This window comes from Rattus rattus, chromosome 15 (genome assembly GCF_011064425.1).
Source record: "Rattus rattus isolate New Zealand chromosome 15, Rrattus_CSIRO_v1, whole genome shotgun sequence".
NCBI classification, from domain to species: Eukaryota; Metazoa; Chordata; class Mammalia; order Rodentia; family Muridae; genus Rattus; species Rattus rattus.
In genome coordinates this window covers 23,462,886-23,478,932 of record NC_046168.1, presented here as the reverse complement: position 1 = coordinate 23,478,932, position 16,047 = coordinate 23,462,886, and the positions used below count along the sequence as shown (strand labels likewise).

At 43.3% G+C, this 16,047-nt stretch overlaps 1 protein-coding gene across 2 annotated transcripts in view; it reads right to left on the bottom strand.

Annotated features, from left to right (window-relative positions):
* The window catches only part of Dsc2 (desmocollin 2), a 31,959-nt gene extending 15,912 nt beyond the window's left edge, over positions 1-16,047 (bottom strand). The window contains exons 1-7 of one of the 2 annotated variants that reach the window (XM_032885782.1): positions 15,691-16,047; positions 7,991-8,075; positions 6,721-6,920; positions 5,155-5,274; positions 3,958-4,113; positions 3,129-3,273; positions 1,498-1,664 (exon numbers count right to left, since the gene is read on the bottom strand). In XM_032885782.1, the coding sequence (XP_032741673.1) occupies positions 1,498-1,664; positions 3,129-3,273; positions 3,958-4,113; positions 5,155-5,274; positions 6,721-6,920; positions 7,991-8,075; positions 15,691-15,759 (942 nt within the window). In that variant the 5' untranslated portion in view covers positions 15,760-16,047. The remainder of the gene's footprint in view (positions 1-1,497; positions 1,665-3,128; positions 3,274-3,957; positions 4,114-5,154; positions 5,275-6,720; positions 6,921-7,990; positions 8,076-15,690) is intronic. The other variant, XM_032885781.1, reaches the window with a different exon arrangement.

Genomic DNA, 16,047 nt, shown 5'->3' with positions numbered 1-16,047 from the left:
ATAAAGAAGTGAAAACATAACTTGGTATGGTTTTATCATTTACCAGTTTTTGAAAAATTGGGATTCTCAGAAAATATTAGGAAGTTTTTTTTAAGATTTTATTTATTTAAAGTGTGTGTGTGTGTGTGTGTGTGTGTGTGTGTGTGTGTGTCTAAGTGTGTGCATGTGCAGCTTGTGTCACAGAGGTCATGTGGTCAGAAGAAGGTGTCAGATGCCCTGGGGTTATAACCAGTTGTGAGCTACCCAACGTGGCTCTGGGAACTAAACACAGGTCCCCTGAAAGTGCCGCCAGGCCCACTGACGAGTGTGTTACCAGTCACTGTTACAAAGTCTGAGATGTATGGTAATAACCAATAAGCATGCACTATTCCGAGATTAAAGATCACAGAAGAAGTTCACAAGACCAGCAAACTGCTATTGGGGTTTACATGAGCAGCCCTTGCTGGGGAATGTAATAGTTGGACAAGGAAGTAAATAAATGGCTAACAGGGTAGTCACAGTACAAGTATACAATATACATGTAAATATCCTCACAGGGAATATCAACATACTGTGGAGAGGTTTTGGATCTAGGTGAGAGGACACTACACAGTTTAGACAGCATGACTACAAATGGATATTAGAAAAGTCATCAATTGGGGCACTTACTCCAGTCATTTTCCAAAACAACAAAATACGAGCTTGCTGACAAGTTAAATTTTACATATACTGCATCTAAGGTGCATTTCAGATTTCCAGGCAGATAAGGAGTTGAGCTAAACTTGGAACCAAAGGCCACGCTTGTAAAGATGTTTTATCTACATAGAGGGAAGAACCAAAACAAGACCTAAAGGTCTTCCCTCATTTTAAAAGTTAAAATATGGATGACATATTTCCACCCATCTTGAGAAGGTTCACTTTTTATTAGATGCTTCCTCTATGAAATTTTCCTCTATGAAAATTTTGACTTCAAAAAAGATAAAATTCAGGAAAGAATAATCTAGATGTTCTAAATTAACATGCCCTGGGGTTACTTATGACCCTCATGTGCAGAAGTTAGGAAGTAATCACTCTTTCCAGAAACACACACACAGGTGATACTCAGAGACAGCAGGCGTGAGCGCCCCTCTGAAGGGTCTGGACACCAGGAATGCGTCAGATGTTTACAGATTTTAGAACACTTGAACCCACGTCACAGGCTATCTTGTTGTCAGACCCACATTAAGACACAGATTGTTGTGTGTTCCATTTATACTCAAAGCTCTAAGTGATTTTATAATATACTCTTAGAATGCCTGTATTTTGGCTGCATGAGGTTAGTTAGGTGTGGAATTTTTGGTCTGTGACATCAAATTATTGTTCAAAAAGAACTCATATTTTGGTGCACTTCTGCCTTGAGATTTTTCAGATTAGAGAATGTATTCATGTTCTTAAATAGCCATTGCCCCTCCGTCCCGCTGCTGAGACAGTGCTCCTAACAGCCATTCTCTCATGCAGCATTCCCTGCTGATATGTTACCTCTCTGTCCAGCTGGGTGGAGGTGGTAGTGATGATGCCAGTCCTGGGATGCATAGTGAATAACATGGGGGGAGAAGGCGACTGCTCCAGGATGGAGTACTTCAGACGGGTGTGCATTGTGTCCGGCTCATCCTTGTCTGTTGCACAGACCTCCCCCACGTGAGAACCTGCAGAGGAAAAGCTCCTGTTCACTTCCCAAACCCTCACAAGCTCTACATCTTCTAGTTCACTCTTTTCAGCTACTTCGGAATTATTCTGGAACACTTTCTGACAGAGCAGGAATATAGCTTTTGTAAATTAATAGTTACCTACACAAAATATGCTCATACTGTAATATTTTGGGAATCTGGTTACCACCCTCACCATATTTTCATGACGGCTTCTATAAATGATGACACTACCCTCTGCACTTCTACACTTTTTTTTTCTGATTATTCTTTTCTTTCCTAAGATTTATTTATTTATTAAATATGAGTACAAACACACCAGAAGAGGGCATCAGATCTCATTACAGATGGTTGTGAGCCACCATGTTGTTGCCAGGATTTGAACTCACTACCTCTGAAAAAGCAGTCAATGCTTTTAACCACTGAGCCATCTCTCCAGCCCCATTTTCTGATTATTCTTTAGCTCTTTTTTCATTTGCAAGTGTGGCAAAGACCTTCCCCTAATGAATAAAGATTTCAGAGGACCAGTCACTGGGTGAGGAGTAGGCAGGACTTCCAGGTCGGAGGGGGAGAAGAGAGGAGGAGGAGAGGGACTTGTGGTTTTGGGGACAGAGAGAGAGAGCTTAGGGTAGAAGATGTAACAAACTAGAGGCCCCTCCGGTTAGATGGCAGATCCACCAGAGGATTTAATTTAGTATGGCTTACTAATTAGGAAGTTAGTAGTTGCTCCCTGTTGATTCTGAACGAAGATTGTGTAGTGTTTTCCTTCACGCAGTGACTCAACTGAGTTCCAGAGAAAGGTACAGAGAACCCTGCCAGCCGCAGAATTTGAATACATGGGGCTGGCATGGTAGTGACCCGCCATGGGAACTTGGGGAGTTGGCTGGACTCCAGGCCAGAGAGTCTGCCAGGATGAGAACAGTCTACCGGTGACATGTGGCCCTCCGGTGCCTGGCGTAGTGTGGGATGGTAAACCCTTTTTTATTATTTAATGATACATGCCTGTACTTAAATTAACCACGTGAAGTTACTTTCTAAACACTAATTGGTCCAGTCAGGTCTTCCTAGGGTAAGTCCCCAAAGGACTCTCAGTGACTCTTGATCATGCCTAGAACGCTCCTCCCCATTTACTCATCACAGCAGTGCAGTAGAGAGTCTCACATACTGAATGACTTCGTCACCTAAAGTCATTCCATTTACCTCTCATAGATGTGTAAAGTAACTTATTTAGAGGGTACCAGAATGCATGCAGTCTTTTTGATACTCTTGTCTACACATAACCCATTGATTGAATAAGAAACTAAGACACAGCAGATTGCCAAACCAAGAAACCAGCGAAAGACAGAAAAAGAAAAGTCCTGTTCTTGCCACCATGCGAGGCTGCTTTCCTGTCACCACAGAAAGGCTCAGTTTATGAACCAAAGCTCATTCAATCGGCCCTGGATCAGTGGTGTGGCTACTTACCAAATGGACTGTTTTCCAAAACTGTGAAGCTGTACACTTTCTGGGTAAAGATCGGGTAATTATCGTTCTCATCCTCTACTTTAATGAGGAGCGTCAGCAGGTTCTCTACCATATACCCATCTGGAGTCATTGCTAATGCAGTCAGCTGTGAATAGAGTAAAATCATGAAAAAGATAAGTAAAAATAACCACGTTTTGTTTTTGTGATGCTGGGGACGGAATTCAGAGTCTCACATGGGTCGGTCAAGTTCTTTTCACTGAGCTAAAGCCTCTAATAAACAAATGCATAGTCAAGTATTTTCTCCTTTAGGAAGTTAAAACAGAAAAAAAACATAAAGCCAGAAATAACCATGAATTTTATTTATTCCTTTTAATTTGTCGGGGTAAGGGAGTGAATGATACAGTGGCTGAAGTTAATAACTGTTCTGCCTAATTTTATGTCAACTGACAAGACCAGAGTCCTTTGAAATCCCAGTTGAAAAAAACTCCTCCATAGGAACAGGCTGTAAGCAAGCCTGTAGGGCATTTTCTTAATAATGATTGATGGGGGAGGTCCTAGCCCATTGCCAATGGAACAATCCCTGGGCTGGTGGTCCCGAGTTTTATAAAAAAAAAAAAAAAAAGCAGGCTGAGCAAGTCAAGATGAGCAAACCAGCAGGCAGCACCCTTCCATGGCGTCTGCATGACCTCCTGCCTTCAGGTTCCTGGCCTGTTTCAAGTTCCTGACTTAATTTCCTTCAATGAGGACTAGTGATGTGGAAAACATAAGCCAAATAACCCCTTTCCTCCCCAGCTTTCACTTAATACCACACATAACGTTTAGATCTTACCTCAAAGGAGTCATACTGCTCTCGGTCTACACGATCAGTACAATACAGGTTTCCAGTATCCCTATCGATACGAAATAAGCCTACGGGTTCTTTATCAACTCCTGGACCGCTGATGGAATAGTATATGGTGTAGTTTTGAGCTTTGTCGGATTGGATCTAGAGAGCAGATAGATAGTAGAAGCATGAGACGTGTTTTCAGCAGAACTTGCATGCATATTTTTTTAAGCAATCACACTGCCAGTTACTAAAATAAACAATTTCCCCCTACTGTGTATAGTTTTCAGAAAAAAAATGCACCAATAGAATAAGGAATTATAATGAAAAATTTTCAAAAACAAGATACTTGCAAAATCCCATGTAGCAAATCAAAAAATACTTTATAGACTAAACACTACATACATGAACCAAACTCTTGAGACTTCTCTTATTGAAAACTATAGCAAGATGATATTGAATGATTATCTGCTGCCATTCGATTTAAGGCTTGAGGTTTTATTGTTTATGGCCTAGTATTTTAAAGCTGGTTTTCACCGGGTATTGGTGGCATCTGCCTGTAGTCCCAGCACTGGGGAAGAGAGATGGAGAACTAGAAGGTAGGGCCAGCCTGTGGCTATGGGACAAGTCCTTGTCTACGTGGATAAGCCAAGCTCTGGAAGACAAAGATGGCGTTTTCTCCCGTTCAGGAATCTAGACTGTATAGACGTGTATAACACCATCCCTATATGGCATGAAAGCAGAAAGGGGGAGTGGAGGAAGGGAGGAGGGAGGTGGGAGGAGGAAGGGAGAAAGTGAGTGGGTGACAGTGAATTTGGTCAACACACGATACCCTTGAAAGCAGCTCTCTTTTTAAGAGTGTTGAAAACGAACAACACTGATACTGCTTTAGAGTACTAGATGAGCTTCACAGTTCCCACAGATTGTGTTTGCATGAGTAAAGCTGCAAAATGTATGCATAACTGTTAAGAAATATTTACAAGCATATGTTGAAGCATGATACCTAGACCTTCCATTCACATATTCACATGAAACTATTTTATATAGCTTTGTGTTTTTAATTAGGATTCATTCAAGATCTTCAGCATAGCGGGCGTTCTATCTTTGAGATACACTTCCAGCCATCACATAATTATTTTTAAATAGCTATTAATTATTTTTGAAAAGGAAATGACAGACTTCCACAGCCAAAGTAAGCTATACCTGTTGAAGGAAAAGTGGGAAGGGACCCAATGAATTCTCCATCATGGAACAAGGGATAGGAGCCCATCTTCTCTTGGCACGGCGGAGAACTTTTTCTGTGTGCAGTCTGTTATTTAGGACCTGGATTTAGAAGACAAAAAAAAAATGAGCCTTAATTGTTAAAGTCGATGACTACTACATCCCCATACATTCAAACGGATACATCTGTCTCCTCTCATAAGGACTGGCTAGGAACATGAAAACCCATAATACTTCAAACCTGAACTAAACTTCAAAAAAGAATAAGACTGTAGTTACTGTGATGTTAGCCATTCTCTTGAGAAAATAACTTGGTGGAAATACGGAAGAGAGAGAGAGAGAGATGGACCAGAGGAGTAGATGCCACACTGAAAAGCAAATGTTTGCTGCCATGTTGGCCCGAGGGACCACAGGAGATGCAATAAGAATGATTTGGATGGCTTTGCTTCCAGATTTGCCAAAAGCACATTCCACTCACCAGCAACTAGCCAGAGCCCGGGAACCAAGAGAGATCTGTCAGAACAAAGAGAGAATATGGTGACAGTGCTCAGACTGCTTCAGTGAAGGTGGCCAGGAACTAGGAGAGGTCATTTTGACCTTTGGTGTCAGAATCAACAGGCACACAGGTGGTCCAAACCTTCTCCATTGTTATCTGTCTTCTAAGACTTAACAGCCAGCTAATGGCACGGGGTAGGCAAGGAGTTGAATGTGAGGTAAAGAAGGAAAGTTGCAGCTAAATCCAGGTAGCAGAGTTTCCAGACACTCGAAACCACTGTGAGGGTAAGCATAGTGAAGCCGTAGTTAGACTGTTCCCAATACACTGGAAACGAAGGCACCAGGGCATTCTCCCTCGAATGTCCCCTAACAAAGGGTCTGCATCCTGCAAGGCCTGATGTCATCATTTTGTAACTTGCATTGTGGCTTTGTGCCTCCCTATGCCACCCCACCATACCTCTGCTCCTTTTGTGGACTTTTCTAGAGGACCACGGAAAGAAAAACCCTATAAAAGTGAGATGTGGCCCATCATAGCTTGATGCCAACAAAGGGTCACCTTTTCCCCAGAATATGGTACCCTCCTCAAGAATATTCATAAAACTTTTTTTGAGATCCTTAACACAGAATTCACTGCCTGATCACCGCCATGGAGCAACACGATGCACTCTCTCTCTCTAGAGTTTGTGTTCTTGGCTTGGCTTGGCTTAATAAACACCTGCTTAAACTGTCTATGTCTTTGGACCAAACTCCTTTTGTGGGCTTTTCAAGAGGTAGAGTTTCCAAACTTGTTTTTGGAAATACATCCCCCCCGAATGGAAGTGTTTGTGTCCTGCCTCCCGTTGTCATCTGAGGCTCATCCCAAATGAAAGGGATGATGACTTGTTTCACAACATGTTTCACAACCAAGCCTCCTTAACTAACACACGGTTGACCCTGGCTCTTACTCCCCTCCTAACCAATCCATCCCAAGTCTTCTCTGGTTCCACATCTTCCTTGGTGTAGGTTAGCCCTAAAGAAACACCGATTACACTTCACGTATACCATCTCGCATACCTCTACAGGGCCCTCTAAGTGGACGGACAACTCCCTCTCTTCCTGGCTGTCTGTGTTGAAAAGCCATATGGTAAAGCTTCTTTGCCCCGAAGACAAAACAACAGAATTGGTTGTGTACACGGAACCATCTTCGAAGACTTGGAAATCAGGATCACTCAAGTGAATTACATTTGCTGATTTAAGGCAGTCCATCAGGTTCACTGCAGAAAATACAAACAGCAGTCAAGTTAGCAAAATAGAGTTCAAAAGTTATTTACAGTATTTACATGCAAGAAACCAAAACACTGAAACCACAGTGGACTATATAGTATTTTTAAATCATATATGAAACTATATGGTTAAGGTCCTCCCAAAATACACATATTGCGTCTAACACTTTGTTTTACATGTGTTTAAAGAGATATTTGTCCTGAGGAAAAAAAAAGGCATGTGAACTCCAATATTTGAACATTTGACACCATGGATGTTCTTTCTTATTTCAAATTAGATATTAGTGACTACACACTACTTGAATCAAAATCTACATTACTATATCGAAAGACTACTCAAGTCTACACCAAATGTAAAATTAACATATTTTCACATTTAGTTGTTTTTTTTTCTTTTTACAACTAAATCACATAAAGAATTGACTGGGCCAGTGAGATGTCAGGAGGTAAAGCTCTTACCCTGCATGTGTGTGTGTGTGAGTGGGGGAAGCACACGTGTACACATGCACGTACACACACACACACACACGTACACACACACACTTACTGTAGTAGTTAAACTAAAGAATTGACTTATAAAAAGAAGCATCCAAGGCTAAAAACATATCTCAGGGTAAATTGCTCAACAAATGCAGTGCCCTGGGTTTGATGCCCAGAACACTGGGGGGGGAGGGGGTAGAATAAGAACTAGAAGTAAAGTTCAGTAAGATATCAAAATGTTTAATGATGAAAATCCAAGAACACTGCTAAACTACAGAAATAATTTCAATATTATTTCTCAAATACTTAGAAGCATACTCAGCATACACAATATCATATTTGGAACACAAACATCAAAAATTAAGTTATTATTTGAACTTCATCTTTTTAATCTTCTTTGGGTAATCATATTTTTCAATAAATGAGAATTATTTCATCAGCATGGTATGACATGTACTAAAACGACTACACTGCTCACGTTTAGCTATTATTCATAGGACCTTCATGGTTCTACACGTCACAGGGACTTTTAAGAGAGCACACCACATCGGCGTCTAGCACATACTGTAGCCGCTCTTTACCTCTGCCAACAAATTTCCCAGCAGGTAGTTCAGAGGGGACCTGGAGGACGACTTCTTTACAAGCATCACAGGCAAGTACAAGGATCTAAAACAAACAAACAAGTGTCATACACTCACAAGGTCTTTCTAATCAATATAGAATTTACCTGAGTTAAAATTACATAGTAATAGCCACTTAATTGCATAAAACAAACATTACTTCAAAATATATATATACGTATATATATAGTTACACAACATTTATTTAATTTAAATTAACAGAATGAAATAAGAAATGTGTACTAGAGTAAGAAATCTGAAATCTAGGAAGGAGATGAGTAAAAGGCTAAGCTCCCATGGCTCCCTTCTTTCCAACTTCATACTCAAGGACCCCAAGGGCCCACATTCTTTCTTAGGACTGTTTTTACGTTATTCCGTAAAGCGAATCTACTAGTAACTTCCCTGACTGGGAGGGCCAAGTGAGATCCAGCAGCAACATGTGTGAGACAGTACCAAACACACACAGGAAAGAGAAATGAATCCGTTCACCAAGCCATCAAACTGTTTCCATAAATGTTCGACATCCTGGAAGCTACAGAGTCAAAGCCTGCTAAACCAAACCGCAGTGGCTTTGCCGAGCGACGCTGTGCTCAGCACAGTGTGGGCAGAATCTAGATCTGAATCTACACGACGGGGACCTCATTCTGAGGACACACCTTCTCCTCGCTGACGGTTAAGGCCATTTTAGAAAACACGTTACTTCAAACGTTTTGAACGATTTAGTGACCTACAATGAGCCAATTCCAATCGGTTGTGCATTTGAAGACTCAAATTTAATTCTGTTGGGAGCTTTTTCTGTGAAGGTTTCTGAAAGACGCACACTCCATTTTCCTCACATTACCAAAGTCCTTGGCCAAAAATAAGGAATCCAACCAGCAGCTACGCTGGTAAATATGAGGTCCTTTACCATAAACTAAAATCTGATAGATTTGGATGAAAATTTCATTTCCAGTATATCTTAAAGCACCTGTAATTATCCAATTTGAACTATATAGAAGGGATCCAAAAAGGCAGAGATTATATTTTATTTGCAAAATTGAAATAGATCGTCCCACACCCACCCAAAGACTTCTAAGTTGAAATTAAAATAAAAGGAGGGGAACTTTCTCAGACTCTGTAGCCAAGAGTGCAGGAGCACAGTGAGATGTTTTGAGGACTGTGGCTAAGGGTGACTGACAAAGTACATCTACTCATCCACTCGATCATCAGTTATTCATTCAACCAACACTCAGGGATAAGGAGGTGCTAAGCTCAGTCATCTGCTCCAGAAGCAAGTGAAGCAAGGACCTTGCGCTGACTGGATCACGTTGCATGGCACCAATGAAGACAGACAAGTGCACAAATGTCACATCCCACCAAAGATCGGCCAAGACATATAACAGTTATTGCAGAAAAAGGGCAGAGAATGATGGTAGAGAAGGCTTGAGCCTCTGTGAACTGAAGGAGGAAGCCAGCTCCACATACAGAACCATCTGGAACATTGACTGTCTTGTTCAGAGTGCAAAGGAAAGCGGCAATGAGAGGCATAAAACTGCAGAATGGCTTTATCTGGTGTTTACCAGCAGTCAGTCAGCTGGTTGCATGGCAACCAGAGTACAGGCACATACAAATGGAAGTCGAGATGACAACTGCAATGGCACAGCAGCTGTCCTAAGATAGGGACACCGTACTTAAGCGGAAGTGTTAGTGGTAGAGCTGAAAGGCGCAGTTAAGACAATTGCTTTTGGAAACACCCATTTATTCATATATTAAATGAGTTTAATTAAATGTGTACTCTTTATCTAGTAACTTACATGATCCGACTGAAAATTCGACCCCAGGATAAGACATAGTTGTAAATCACTAGGGTATAGAAATGCCACGGAAGGGAAGTTGAGGCTAGCAGGGAGAGCCAGCCTCACCTAGGAACCAGATGAGGTCAACTGAGGAGTGGCCATGAGTCAGTCATGATAGGAGAAGGCAGGGTTGAAACTGCAAATATACAGAACGTCAGAGGACAGAGAACTGAACAGAAATCTACAGTGCAGGGCTTCTCAACCTGTGGGTCATGACCCATTTGGGGATGAACTGACCCTTTCACAGGGATAGCTAAGGGCACCAATGGTTGGGGCTCACCACAACATAAGAAACTGTACTAAAGAGTCATTAAGAAGTCACAAGACATTAGGAAGATGGACAGCCACTGCTCACAATCTAAGGAGAAGAAAGTGATTCTGTACCCTAAGTATGGAGCGACTTCTGCGTAGTGCCAACGACCCATGTGGATCCTTTCTCTCATACATTATACGGAGCCGCTATGGTTTACAAATAAGGTGGGACCCCAAAGGTGTGCTTTCTGGGTGCTACATCTAACCACTGGGAGGTAACTGTGCTGTGTGAGCTTAACCTAGTGAATGGCTATTAACGAATGCTTCATTTGAAGGCATTGTTAGGAGGTGGTGGAAAGTTTGTGTTGGCTCCTGAATCTCACAAAGAGGTCCTGAGAGACGAGTCTGTGAATGACAGGCCCTATCCTGCCTCCTTTCTGTTACCCCCATTTGCTTAAAGTCTGCCGTGAGATAAACAGCTTTCCTCCACCGTGACCTTCACCCATGATGTTTCTGCTCATCTTGCATGAGCCTGAAAGCGACGGCATCGGTTAACCACGAACTGAAACTCTTAAAATTGTGAGCCAGCCAGGATATAGCTTCTCTCCTTTAACGTCTTTTCCTTGGGACTGTCTCAGAACAATGAAGAAACCTGACCAATATAGAAAGTGAAGATTTGTCTCTAGTAAATAAATCACCTCAGCAGGTTTATATTGGAAAGTGGTAAATCTGAACACTGTGGAGAAATAGATTGAGAAAAAGCTTTCATTCCAATGAAGATATGCAAGGAAACTTGGAGAACACTGTGAGAAAACTATCCAGCCATGCTGAATAACATAATTTTGAAACATCCCACAGCACGGAAGAACTAAGAAAGGAGCAGAGAACTGAAGGGTAGGATCTACAGATAAACTGAAACACAGAACGTAGGAAAGAAGAATCCAGAATCCACCTTCTGGCCTGCCAAGATTGGCTCTGGTTTCTGGGCCTCACTAGAAATGGAGTAAAATGAAAACATGGTACACACCTGTGGTGTACAGGAAGTTGCTTCCATTCCGCCTTCAATATGAGGGAGAGCCACAGCCAATCTGGCCTTGGCATGGATGGGTATAGGATCCACATTCGAACCCATGGTTTGGGTCGGAAGCCTCTTGGGTATTATAAGGACAATGCCACAGGGAAAGCATCAGAAACAACCCCATGGTCATGGTGTAAATGAAGTGAGAAGGGCCGCCCTGAATGTGGGTGGCATCATCCCATGGGAAGGGACAGAGGACTGAGTAAGGAGAAAACAACTGGGTGCCAGCAACAATGCTCTCTGCCTCCTGCCTGTGGATACAATGGGACCAGACGCCTCACCGGCTGTGAGGTCCCACCGAGAGTGACTTTAACCTCAAACCATAGCCAAAATAAACCCTCGCCCTTTTAACTGCTTCCTCCCAGGTATTTGTTCACAGCCACAAGAAAAGTAGATGATCTCATCACTAAGCCCGGAAGTATAATAGGTTTGCCAACGTCACCAAGGTCACCATAGCTGCTTTACGCCACACTGAAGAAATCTGACAGGAGTGAGGGCTTGTAAGAAAGGGAAAACTTTCTCTATTTGCATTTACTTAATCTTTACTTACACAGCTCGAGCAAACCAGACAATAAATTTCCATGAAAGAAGCGACTGCTAAACACAGTTATCGCTACTCTTGTGTCCACAAATAAAACAGGCACCATACTACAAAAGAAGTCATTTTCTAAAGCAATGAGACATTCGGGAATGCCAGGGAGTAAACCTAGTAGAACCCTAGACGGCCACATGCCAGCACCAGGCCATCTGCTTCCTGACCAAAAGAATTGCTGTCCTCCCCTGACTTCCTCAGGGAAGACTTGCCTACCTCAGAAGGACCTAAACCCAAAATAAGTGGATGTACACAGAGAGAAAGGCAGATCCAGTGTGCAGTAGGGAAAATGGGCACACACATACATTAATCCTAGATTAAATCACAACTTCATGATCCCTACAAAAAATCTCAACCAAGTATTTCCTGGAGTTAAATGAGCTGATTCAAGGGTTATAGAAAAATTATGAAAAAGAAGGGCCCACAAAAGCACAGGTAGACCCAAAAAGAGCACATGAAGTCCAACTACCTGGAAGCCAGGCTGTGCACAGGATGTGGGTAGAAAGTATTAGTGACACCATGTCCGAGGCAAACGCCATGCCTGCCTGCACCTCGTTTCTGTACAGCCCACAGAGGACATGCAGAACGTCTGTCACTAACAGCCTGTTTTCTATTCGTCACACCCTGGCCTACACAGCATTTTCTTAAACTCCGTGAAATGTGAAATACTGCTTTTAATTCACTGTTTATTCCTATACTTTAAAGATTTTTTTATTTCTAGAATTTGTATTGTCTTTGTTCATACTAGAAGTTGAAATCCAGGTCACAGGTAGGCTTTCTTAGCTGAAAGATCTAGAGGAATTCATCACGTTTTTCATATAACCCACATGGCGTCATCGTGCACTTTAATAGTTCATCTACTTGGAGTTTTCTGTGGTGTTCCGCGAAATGTATGGGTTCAATTTTATCTTTTCCTAAACTTCTGACTCGTTCGGGTAGCCTCAAAGTCAATCTCAATAATTCGTATACTGCTGCAACCCTTAAAGAAATAAAATAGTAGTTCTCAACCTTCCTAATGCTGCGACTCTTCAATCCAGTTAGTCACATCAGGGTGACCCCAAACCACAAAATCATTTTAGTCCCTACTTCATAACTGTAATTTGCTGCTGCCTTACCATAATATAGTCATACTATAAACATCTGTGTTTTCTGATGATCTTAGACAATACTAGCGAAAAGTGTCATTCAACCCCAAAAGGGTCGTGACCCACAGGTTGAGAATCACTGGTGTAACATGAAATGAAACATACAACAGTTTCCTGCCGTACACAACCCGTTGGAGAGAACAGCATCTCCAAGATCATAGTCATCGGCTTTGTGTTCCTCATCGCCAATTCGGGTTCTCCCATCCTAAATGTGCCTGCTCATATACACGTGCATGGCATACAGCCAAGGTTATCCAATATGACATTATAGCGAGAGCAAAAGCCTGTAACAAGAGATGGGTACTAGTAAACAGCCCCATGAAAAATCTATGAAGATGAACTTATTGAAACAACAACGGATTGATTAAAGGGAGTAATAAGTAGAAAAAAGCTTCTAGCATTTTCCGTGAGGATCAAGATATATAGAAGTTCTATATATTGAAATCTCTGACGCCAAAAGGAAAACAATATTTGGAAACATAATAAATGGTATGATATAGTATACCATGTAGAGATATACAGGCTTGTTTAAAGGTGCTGTCTGAAAGAGCGACGTTAATTTAAGATAGTGTGATATTTTAAAGCATAAAGTAGAAAAAAAAATCACCTGGGGTGTAGAAGAAACAAGACTTAGAACAAGGCTCCACAGAAAGTTAGCATTCACAAGTGAGGAGAACAGTGGCAAGGCAGACAGAAACGATAACAGAAGGCAGGGCGTGGGCCGTAGGAAGAGGACGGTCTGCTGCCCAACAAGAATTGTCTCTGTTGGGTGAGACACGTTCATCCAGAGAGCTGTGGTGAGGTATCTGCTTGTGGTTAGTTTTCTGTTATTGTACACTTAAAACCCGGTCAAAGGGGAAAGATCTCATGTTACACCTTTAAGTCATACACAGAAGAAAGCGAGGTAGGGGATGAAGGAGTCAGATTCCGAGGGCCAGAAAGTTTTTCTAAGTAAGGTGTTCATTTCCAGAATAAAGGATGAATGAATCATGGGGTTGAATTATGGGTAAAACAGAACACATCTCTTGAACTTGTCAAGGGAGCTCTCAGACGCCGTGGAGAACAAAGCACCCTTTGGCTTTCAGGAAGAAAGCTCAGGGGCTTAAGACACTGTGGGGTGGGGCAGTACTAGGAAGTGGAGAAAAACTGACTGGTGGAGTGTCAAGGGATTACCTGAGTGTATGAGAAAGAAGAGATACATAGGGAGCCTCGCCCCTGAAAAACCTCTTCAGTAGACCTTGTGTTTACTTACTCTATGCTTTTCTCACACCCATCTCAGGCTGGAGACGCTTCGTTTACATGGTTCCTGGAGGGTAAAACCAACTGAGGGGACTCACACTACACTTTCCTGCTTGAAAGCAAAACCCACATTCCTAGACTCAAGAAACGACGAGGGGCTCTACTTATTCACCCATGGCTTAGGCTTCTTTTACAGGATCTCGGAGTGTGGGCTCGCAACAGGGCAGCGCTATATCAGGAAGACTAAGCATGCCTTTTCTTTCAAAGAATAAGGCCCTGTGTTACAAAAGGAAGTGGCAACGTCCCTCTCTAGGTATCAACCAAAGTTCACACTCTGTCATTAGCAGAATATTTTGTGATGATTATTTGCCCCAGGCTGGGTTTCTCTAGCCATAAAATCCTGACTGCAAGGTTCCTGTCCCAACCTGTGCTTATGAATAGCCTCTGGGAATTCTGATTGAATCCCTTGGGATGTCCAGTAACCAATCACATTTTTCAGTAATTAAAAATGCAGGAATCCCTTGTGAAAGGAAACTTGAGGAGAAATGGAAGAACTCTCACTGCCACACTTTGGTTCCCTGGGTTCCTCCAGGCTTCCTTCAAAGCCAGCTTGAGTGACTGCTGCAGGCTATGGGGGAAAGGACAGTATCAAATTGGTAGCTATTTGCCCTAGCATAGTGAACTTTTGCCTTGTACAAGAGACCCCGATATAATCTGGAGCATTCTTTTCCCAAACTCCCCAACAGCCTAGTCAGTCCCAGAGGTGAATTCTTGAGTCTTCTGGTTCCCTAGGGAGATCAAGACCTGTCCCCAATAAAGCCATAAATTTTGATTCACACCTCTGAAAGGGCTGAAGGTCCTGCCTGTTGTACTTCATACAGCAAGAATCTGAGCAGGAGTTGAGAAGAAAAATCAAAACTCCTTCTAGGACAAGATCTCGGGACCAGGATGTTCACTTCTCAGAGATTTAGGGAATTCAGTGGTCACCTCGTGTCGACCCATCTCCTAACTTTGTAAGAAAAGTGCAGAGTCTCTCTCTCCTTCGTTCCAACTCTCGCTTCTAGAATCCTCCCATCCCAGCACCACGGAACCCTCAAAAGCAACAAGTCCTTTTTTTTTTTGACCCCAAGGGCACCACGCCGGCCTTTAATGTCCTCTGCCAGGCAGCTGACTTCACTCAGGACCGCCTGAACCCAGGGCTCCTGTGACCGTACTCCAGGCCTGGGCTCAGCCCTGGCGCACCCCGCTCTGCCCAGAGAACCCCGAGGCCAGGGTTTTGGCTGGGCGTCCGCGATCCGCCCCCGTCTCCATCCACGCGCGCGCCTATTACAGCTCGCTCGCAGCTACACTCCCTCCCCTGCGGGACCTTGGTGTCCCGGTCGCTCGGCTTCCTGCCGTCCTTCCTCACCGCCAACAACTGCTGCAGTTTAAGGTGATCTGAGACCCAGTGACCCGACTCGGGCCAGTCGCCCCGGCTACATGTCCCTCTCCCCGTTCGTGAGTTGGTCCCTGGTGCTCACCGCGAGGGTCAACAGGTGTCCCAGGCCGAGGGCAGGGCTCCCGAAGCGCGTAGATCCCGCTGCCGCCATGGCTAACACAAGGGACAGGTCACCGCCCCGCACCCGCTGCGCAGAGGTGGAGCGCGCACAGGCACTTTTCTCGCGCTTGTCTGATGCTCCCGCCTCGGTCCCCAGGGGCTTTTCCTCTGGCCGAGGGTGGAGCTCCGGGCAAGTCCAAAAGACTCCAATCGGCCACTCCTTGTTATTTTTCTTGAGTCTTCATGACTTTAAGAACTCAACCGGTGGGAACTCCCTGTGGCCGCCACCCTTTCACCTGTGCAGACGACACCTATATGTCCCTTGTCACCCCCCAGCCCC